This window comes from Lepidochelys kempii, chromosome 7, assembly GCF_965140285.1.
Source record: "Lepidochelys kempii isolate rLepKem1 chromosome 7, rLepKem1.hap1, whole genome shotgun sequence".
NCBI lineage: Eukaryota > Metazoa > Chordata > Testudines > Cheloniidae > Lepidochelys > Lepidochelys kempii.
Window position 1 is genome coordinate 85,364,260 of NC_136386.1, and position 9,616 is coordinate 85,373,875.

Below are 9,616 nucleotides of genomic sequence, written 5' to 3' on the forward strand. Positions count from 1 at the left end.
GTCCATGGTTTGAGAGCTCCCCCCAACAACAGGGACAGATAGCAAGAGTGATCCCTCAAACGCTGGGACAGGATCTGGGGAAAACAGTTCTCTCGGATTCAATTAATTCACAGACCAAACTGACTTTTGAAATAGTCTGATGAAGATTTCCACAGGAAGGAAAAAAGCCTGTTCAGGGCATGGAGCCCTGTGTTACAGTGGTCTGGTTCATACTACTGTTGTTCAAGGTATATTAGCAGTTCCACAAGAACTCTCTTTCCCCCCAACCTATACAGCAAAAATTCAGAGCTAAAATATGATATAGGTCACAGAATGGACTCTTCTTAAAAAATGGATTAAGTAGAAAAATATCCAGAAGCTAATCAGCTCAAGATGATGAGTGTTCTTGTGCAATTCAAACATACCATAGCTTTAAAAAGAGTTTAGCAACTGATTATGCCTAGTTAGGTCTATCTGCTCTTAGTATTTACAGGGTGCGGGATAAATGCCAGCTGAAAACCTGTTTTCAAACAGTATACTGCACATACCAGGTAAACTTGTTCCAGGCAATTTTAGCAGGAGTTTTACTAAGCATATCACAACTTGAAAGTGTGATAGAATGGGAAACCACCACACAATACCACTACCAGGCTCTCATCAAGAGAGACTCAGGACCGGAATATCAGCAGGCACTACAAGTCAGGCCTGATGTGCACTGGCAGAATTTACTTAATATTAATTATCTGTATTAAGGTGCCTAGAAATTTAAGCCTCACTGTACTAGGCATACATATTGGCGGGGGGGGGGGGGTGGAGGGGGGAACCTTATGCACAGGACATCCAATTCCAGCCAGGGCTATTAAATCCCTCTAACACTTTTATATTATAATCCCATTAACAACTCTCCAATTACCCAAAATTCTCAGATAATTCAAAGTCAATCATTACAGCAGCACACATCACACACAGTTTCTCCAGGTATTCAAAAATCTGTGTTTCTGCATGTTTTAAATGTCTTTGAAACACTCTGGAGAACAGACTGATACCATGCAATAAAACCAAACACCATTGGGGTAGATCATTAATGTCACCGGACAACAAACTATTCTGTCCTATGAAAAATGAAGCAGTGACTGCCTACCTCTTAACTGCATCCACCTGATCTTGGGTGTAACCTTTGTTAGTTTCCCCACCTGCCTCCCCATTGGCTGATGGGAAGTCTCCACTCATTTTCCTAAAGTGGGCATTTGTGGACTCTCTGGATTTGGACTGGCCATTGGCTGATTGTTCATTCTTGGTGAGGGATTCGATCAGCACTAAAATTAAAAACAATTGAAAAAGAGAAAAGTTTAGAGATCATCCAAATCACAGAAGCTGCATTGCCCCTTTACCCACTGAGAAAGAGGGAGCCCACTTCATCTCTGTCACAACCATAAGGATCCTCCATTTGTTCTTCCCCCTTCATCAGAGACGCCATCTTTTCAGCCCAGGAATGCCAGTGTTCCCACTGCTTCTCAACCAAAAATAGGGGGGCACTGCTTACTGATTCCAGATACTACTACTTCAGCAGGGGCAAAGCACACATCCTCCACAGCAATCCCAGGCCCTACCAGCCTGGGAGACAAGAGTCTGGAAGTCACACCAGGGTCCCCAAATTACTAGACATTTGTTTTCTCATTTTCACTTTTTCCTGCCTTTCCTTTAGGAACAATTATTTCCCAGTTTGTATTCCATCTTCAGGGAATTAGAGAATGGTACCCTTGGAACAAGTTCACCTCCATCCATTTAACTCAACTAACCTCCTGACTTTCAGTCCCACAATGCTCGATAAGTTACAATAAGTTACAATCCCATGGGATAGTCACAAATTTGGTAAAAGGGGGAAACAAATAAAGCTTCCTTCTAATTTTCCTCTGTTCTAGAGACACTGTAATGATTCAAATACAGTATGTGCTGAATAACTTCCTTTAAGCACGGACAGCCACAGTACACAGCAACGGTGGTGGGGTTGTGACTATAAAGTCTAACAACATCAGATCCAGAGCACTTTGGTTTAGGGAACTGTGTCTCATTTATTTGCAGGAAAGCTATGAGATATAGAGAGGTTTTTCAAATTCACATTTTAAGTGGGATGTGCAAGTATTTTCTGTATATTGCTCTAAGGCTCTTCTGTTTTAAAACCTCTCCTTCCATCCTCAGGACTCCATGCTATGCCTACCACCTTTCAGACTGGGGCATGGCAGACATAATAATTTAGACCACAGCCCAACAATGCAGCTCCGTAATTGGCCAGAGCAGGAAGCTGAAGATCATTGTGCTCTGCAGACATAAAACCACCACCCAAATTCACTTTTTCATCTAATTTTGCAACGTTCACCTTTTTGCAAAGTATCTTTTTACTAAATTTCAGACAACTCTTCAAATCTGTAGTTTCCGTATTTCATAAGGTTTGTCCCTACTGTATAAAAAGTATACACACTTAATAAAACTAGAAATGGAAAATAGTATTTACAGGCATATCAGTAACTTGAAGAGGTTGCAATCCTTTATCCAGAATCTATACCAGAGAAGGACATTCCATCTATTGCAGTGCCCAAGAGTCTACTTGAATGCACATTTAAGACCTTCTACCACAGGGATATTGCTTTCTTTATGTAACAGCAAACAACATATGCAAGCCAGCAGCTGAACCAAGATATCATATCTGCTACACAGAGTTTATGTTTGGGCAAGAAGAAACAGATCAATAATCCTACAACCAATAAAGAGAATCATTACAGAATGAAGGATAAAAAAGCAAAGAACACTGAAGGCTAAGTACCTTGCTGAATTGCCTGTTGAGATTCTGAACCTTAAGATATTTCTTCTTTCAGAAAACGTTGTTAAATAGATCTGGCTGTTACAAAACTCCCCATAGATTGTAGTTTACAGGCTGCCTCTCTTGACCTTATAGGTGACACCAGATAGGCTGCCTCATTCTTTTTCACATTTCCCACACCAGTTAAATGCAGAAAATCTCAATTAGATTAGACAGTCCCCCTCTCTACAAAAGCAGGAGTGTTTCTTATATTACATTTTCAGATATGTTGTTCAGTTTAGTTTTTAAAGTCCCAAGCAAGAGGGCTACCACAATTTATTTTGTGAAAACTATTCCAGTCTAATACACCTCATTGAATATCTGGAGAAATTTCTTCACAGTCTAAATTCTCTCTCAACTTCATCTCACTACTCTTATACCTAGAATTCTACTGGATATTAAATTTATCTTCCTCCTTAATATTTACACTACTCAAATATTTGTAGATCTATGGTCCTCTGCTACTCCTTAGCTAAACTATACCTATTTAGCTCTTCAAATATTGTCTCAAAAGGCAATCCCTCCATCCCCCTTATTTTTTGTTGTTGTTCTCTGAATTCCCTTTAATTTGTCAATATATTTCCAGTAATGTGGTTCCAAAGCTGAATGTTAAATTCCAGGCTCAGCTGCAGCAGAGTCACATGCTGGGACTACTACTTCTCTGCTTCATAACATGGCTCCTTTCCATATGCATCCCAAAAATCACAATGGCCTTTTATGCAGCCATAGCACATCGCAAACTCGTGTCAAACTTGCTGTCCATTATTACCCCTGTAGTTCGGTCAGCATTACTTCCCAGCTTTCTCCCTCCCCATTAGCATGTGTGTTTAGATTACCTTTCCTCAGACGCTTAGCTTGCATTTTTTCAAATTAAGTTGTTTTAGCAAAGGCAATTAACAGTTGTAAAACTACCATAAGCCACTGACACTTTGTCTATGTCAGGGCTTCCATCATGGGTGGTGTTTTTTTGTAAAATTCCCTATTGTAGACATTAATTTATATAGTGATAGCACATAGAGAACCAAGTCAGAATCTGAGCTATATAAGAGCTAGGTACTGTTATTATTGCGCTAGGCAGTGTACACACATGGTCTACACAAATGACTTTTTGATCTTTGCTAGCACTGATTTCACTAACAGAGTTGTAAGTGAGATTTTTAGGAATCAGATTAACCATACAAAGTCTAAATTAACATCATGTAATTACAGAGACTTCAAGATTTCTCCCCAGCAGCATATTACTAGGCATGTCACAGAATGTAAAGAAAGAGAGCTTACACTCAGATATGGGCTGTAGGAAGGTGAGAGACATAATAATAGAATGGTTGGGGTTATGGTAGGAACTTTTAAGCGGCACATTAAAAAAAAAAAATAATGGACCCCTCTTTCCTCGCATCCTAGGATTCTAATCTGCCCATTTCCACTGACCCATCCATTATTCCACATTAAATAAGTCTTCTGTCTATTCTGCCCTACCCAAGCCAGATATTTAGGCCTGAGTATAACTGCTCCAGGTGCAGGTAAGGATGCCCACACATGATGAGCAAACTGGTATTTATTCACCCTTCAGCATCTGTTTTCCTGATCAGCACCATAGCAAAACTCTTCAAGAAAGCCACGGCATCTCTGAGGGTGATCCATTCTTGCTGGAACAGAGCTTCTCAGTTTCTAGGATGAGTTTTTCCACAAAAAGATTACACTTTTTCCTGGGTAATTAGATAAGAAAGGTTAAACACCAACCTTAAGGCAAAAATCACATCTGAAACAGAACAAGCCTATTCATCATGTCTGCAGTTGTGGGAGGAAGCCAGACAGGACCAGAGAGAGGCATACAAACAGCCTAGAGCTCCACACTGGGAAAGAGTTCGCAAAACAAATGATCCCCCCAAGATTTTCCCCTCCCCCCCCCAAAAAAGTTGAGAAATCAAAGCCAACTTTGGTTCTGTCTAAAAAATTTAGAGCAGGAATTCACACAAGTGACAATAAATATATACCAATAAAATAATTTCTTTCCTCTTTTCTTTTCCTTTTTTATTTTTTAACTATTCACTTCCTGGTCACTTTTGATAAATGTCAAAGGCATGTGTTTACTCTTTATTTCTAAAGCTTACACAGACACACATCTGGGATGCTGCATAGTTCAAAATAGTTAAACAAACCCAGTTCATAGAATCATAGAATATCAGGATTGAAAGGGACCTCAGGCGGTCATCTAGTCCAACCCCCTGCTCAGAAAAAAAAACACAAAAAAGCAGGACCAATCCCCAAATAAATCAGTTCAATGGGCCAGATAGTCACTTGCAAAATAAAGCAGGTGAGAAGGAAGAGCTGTTTAAAAACAAAACAAATTAAACCCAACAATGTAGAAATGAGATGAATAGACTTTGCAGAGAATCCTAAAGATAGCTACAGAGGGATGGACTCTGGTGCATATGCTCAATGAGGGAATTCTGTAGCTTGGGTCTGTAAACCAAGAAAGCTCTACTTGCAACACAGCTAATGGAATCTCAGGATAATAATAAAGGCAATTATGTCTATTGCAACTTCCCCAGAGAGACATTAGGGGACAGACCATCACTTGTATATAGCACCCTCAGGCCTAGATCACAGAGGACTTTATGGAATCTCAGCAGTGCAGACTAGGAAGGGCCAGTAGCGTGAGACTGTTTTCTCCCACCTACCCAGGCTTCGTCACCTTATTCCTGTAGTGATATCATAATGCAGAATGCATCATCAGTCATCTCATGACCACAATATCATAAACACAGGGATATGACCTCACAGCCAGAAGAGATGCCAGGAGAAAGAAAGCAATGGGAGTTTGGAAAGTTAGTTGCAAAATACAGAGCTGAGTAATGTCATTTATCCCACCTTCTCCCTGCATGCAAATCCCTCTCCGTGACTCTCAAAGCCCACCCTGGCCACTGAAATAACAGGCATGTTACTAATAACTTGCTCCCAGAGAATGATAAAGTGCACTTCCATAGCACCTTCCAAGCGCTCTATAAACAGTAAGTCCCGTGTAACCTCTGTGAAGTGTATTATCCTGGTTTTACAGATAGGGAAGCTGGAGCAGAGAAAAAAATATCTTGTTCAGTGCCATTCACTGTGAGTCACTGAAAGGGCCAGAAATAGAACCCAGTAATTCTCATTCCTGACTCTAACCATTACATAACACTCTCTCTTAAGTAGTCTATGCCATCTTCAGGCAGGTCTATACTACAGACATTACAGAGCCATAGTGTAGATGCTTCCTACATCAACAGATAGGATTTTTCCCATTGATGTAGGTAATCTACCTCCCCGAGCAGCGGTAGGTAGGTCAGCTGAAGACATGGTGTAGACATGACTAGACCAGGGATCAGTTTGGTTTAACCACAGCACTCTGGGGTGTGAATTTTTCACACATCTGAGTGACAAGGCTGGTTTGATATACATTTTAAGAGTAGACTATGGTTCAGTCTCCCTCCTCAATTAAAGAGCATCCTCAGCCTTAGGATAGGGTGTAAAGCAGGTGTGAAATGTGGCCACTCTGGGCTGTCAAAGGCACAAGGACTCCTCTCGGGGAAAAATACGTAGGCTCTGTCTGCTGCTGGGTTTCAGTACTTCTAGGTACATGTCTACCCAGCTCAGGTAGACATACACTCACTAGCCCTGCTTGAGCTAGCACACTCCCAAGTGGCTATGGTAGCATGAGCGAGCTGCCCAAGTACAACCCCATCCGAGGTCCTTGACATGTATTCAGGCAGCCGTGGCTGCACTGCTATTTTTAGTGCACTGGCTCAAGAGCATATGTCTACCTGAGCTGTGAATCACACCCCGCAGCGCTGGTGGAAAACAAGTATGGAACCAGAGGGGGCAGGTAGAATTTTTGTTTTAGTATGTGTTAAACCTAAGAATTTATTCCAAGCATCTACCCTTATTGGGTGAAAGGTCTGGTAATGCAGGAATTGGATTCCAGTTTACCCATGTATGCTGATTATGATGGAGGCAGCTGTACTGCAAGTTTTCCTCCTCCACCCTACCAAAGATTTCAACATGAACTTGTTCCGTCATACTCCGGATGTAATCATGCCTCTAATTTGGGTGAGGAGCAGGGGATACTTTATCAAACCTTTCATTTAACACTCTGCTTCTGTCCTAGTCATCTACTTTCGGGGGGGGGGGGGAGAGAAGGGGGCTGAAAATGAGCTCCCTGAAGACCACAAAACCTCTAAATTGTGTGTGTTTGGGGGGGGAGAGGGGGACCGACTAGATATTGCAATGAAACCGTGGCAGGACAGATGGATTTTTAAAAGATTGGGGTATTTTGTTCTGAGTTGCTTAAAAAAAAATAAAATAAAATCAGACAAAACTTACAACCTGGTTACGCTACCTCCATCAAAAAAAAAAACACAACACTGTTTACAAGTTTATTATGTTTCATTGGCATGACAAGCTATGCAAGCATTACTTAGGTCTTGTCTACATGGGGAAGTCACAGCAAAGTTCATAAGAAATAGCTAGGGTGTGAATTCAAAGCACAATAGCTGTTCAGTACTAGCTCCCTGTGTGGACACTCTTATTCTGCACTAAGAATGTCTTTTTGTGGATTTGGTTAATCCAATTCCAAAGTATGTACACAAGGAGCTAGTCTGGAATAGCTGTTCAGCAACAGTTTTTCTGCACTAGTTATTCTGGGCTTTTTCCCTATGTAAAAAGCTGTAAAAGAAGAAGGGACAAGATCCCCCAGGTAACTGTCAGTGATAGATAGCATTTACTTGGGACAGAACTTCACAGTGTCTGGTGTTTTTATTTCCAGTAATTATTTAACACTACTGCCTATTCCTGAAACAGTGGAGAACAGTCCATTCCTGAGTGAAGCTTCTATGAAACATGATGCCATTTCTGCTCTCTCTTTCCTTTCTTTCACAGTTTTTCCTCTCAGCACTTTTCAGGAAGAGTTTCATTATTCATTATTTAAATCCTCAAGTGAGAGCTTGATGGGAAGCAATTCTAGGCCCTATATATTGCCAAATAACACGCCACCAGTGCTACACCCTCAAAACCTACAACTCCATGTCCACATATAATCTGCCTAACATCACAATATTTAAGACACAATAATTTTCCAAGCACAATTTCACTCAGAAGCTTATCAAGTGTCTGTCTTCATACTTCACCAAACTGAATTAATTAGACTTTTTCAGCAGAAATACTGCCTTTTCACTGTTAAGAAAGGGACGAAGCTTAAGCACGTAACATTTTTTACAATAAAGGCTATTATATTGAGCAAAGATGCTCATCCTAAAGAAGTCTGAATCATCTCAACAGGAGTTGATCTTTACACATAAGAAGGACTCTTCCCTATATCTCTATTATACCTCATTATGTGAAACATCACCTCGTTCTAGACTCAAACTTCTGCACACCCAAATCTGGTGTTATTTCACTGTCCAGCTTTAAAAGCAGTTTACATATTTTGTAGGTCCATAGTAAACCCACATTTTCAGAACACTTTACATAGAGGAAAGGACCCTAATAGAATGCCTTGTTTCCTCCATCACTTCTGATTGAGAAGTTCAGTTTTGGTCTGTCACACCTTTGGCAGTTAGAGGACAACATCACCCCAAAAGTGTGCAGCAAAATAATACGTACAGGATTGGGAAACACGTACTGACATAGGATGAGCTGCCCCATGCCTGGGTGCAAAGGCCTAGGGCAACACAGACAGGGCTAGGACAGCAGCTTTCCCCCGACCCCATTAGCCAGACTGGCCTTTTCCCCTGGCAGGCTGGGGTGGGAGGAGCTGCGAGGGTTTAGGGGCACTCCAGAGGGAGAGGCAGGGATGGGGAGCGGTCTGTTGATGGGTGAGATGGGTCTGCAGGATGGTTGGGGGGAGGGGGAGAGCTAGGGGGATGGAGGAAGTTGAGCAGGTGGGGGCTCCCTAGGGGCAGGGGAGCGACGGGGTCTCTGGGGGCGGTCAGGCAGACGGGGGGGGGTTCTGCCGGGGGGCTGTGTTTCGCTGGGACGGGGGCTGTTGCCCCCCCAGCCTGACAACGCGGTGCCCTCTGGGAGCTGTAGTCCCTCAAGCCCCAGTAGTGTGGGGTTCCGCCTCCTGTCCCAACGCAGAGGGGCTCGCTTCCGCCCCAGCTTCCCCAGGACTCCCCGCGGTCACAACCTAGCTTTACCCACGGGGGGACTCACACTGCAACCCCCGCCGCCCTTCCTGCCGGGCCAGCGAGGACTCCATGTCCCATGAGTCCCAGCGCGGCGGGGCTCAGTGCGCAGGCGCAGTGCAGGTGAGAGGTCAGTAGCGCCGCCGTTCGCGCCGCAGGCCCCGGCTCCCCCGCGCCCCGGACCCCGCTCACCGCGGACTCGCTGGGAGGGGTAGAGGCGCTGGGCCTTCTCCAGGAAGCGGAGCGCCTTGTCGGGCTGGCTGGCCTTGATGGCGGCCACGGCGATGGCAATACAGCGCTCCGCCTCGTCCCTGTTGGACTCCATGGCGGCGGCAGTGGCCGAGACGGGAGGAGGGGCCGGCGCGCGGCGATGGCGTCACCCACCGAGTGCGTGCAGCAGCCCCCTGCCGGAAGTTCTAAGAGCGACCGGAGAACTACGTCCTCAGAGCTACCGTGTGGGAAGGAGTAGCGGCTGAGTTACCGTATTGGCCAGTATATCAGCGCAGAATCTTAAGCTAGGTGACCCCATAGGCGCTACTGAAGAGACGCGTTGTCTCCAATGACAGGTTTCAGAGTAGCAGCCGTGTTAGTCTGTATCCGCAAAAAGAAAAGGAGTACGAGT

The 9,616-nt window shown here is 43.7% G+C and overlaps 1 protein-coding gene across 7 annotated transcripts in view; it reads right to left on the reverse strand.

Annotated features, from left to right (window-relative positions):
* Window positions 1–9,387, reverse strand: part of DNAJB12 (DnaJ heat shock protein family (Hsp40) member B12) — a 29,070-nt gene extending 19,683 nt beyond the window's left edge. For 6 of the 7 annotated variants that reach the window (XR_012160006.2, XR_012160007.2, XR_012160005.2 and 3 more), the window contains exons 1-2: window positions 9,187–9,387; window positions 1,121–1,295 (exon numbers count right to left, since the gene is read on the reverse strand). Coding sequence is in view for 3 of the 7 variants with exons in the window: in XM_073353616.2 (XP_073209717.1) it covers window positions 1,121–1,295; window positions 9,187–9,319 (308 nt within the window). In the remaining 4 variants the exon portion in view is untranslated. Of the gene's footprint in view, window positions 1–1,120; window positions 1,296–4,399; window positions 4,543–9,186 lie in introns of all 7 variants that reach the window. The other variant, XM_073353619.2, reaches the window with a different exon arrangement.
* Window positions 9,388–9,616: the final 229 nt, after the last annotated feature.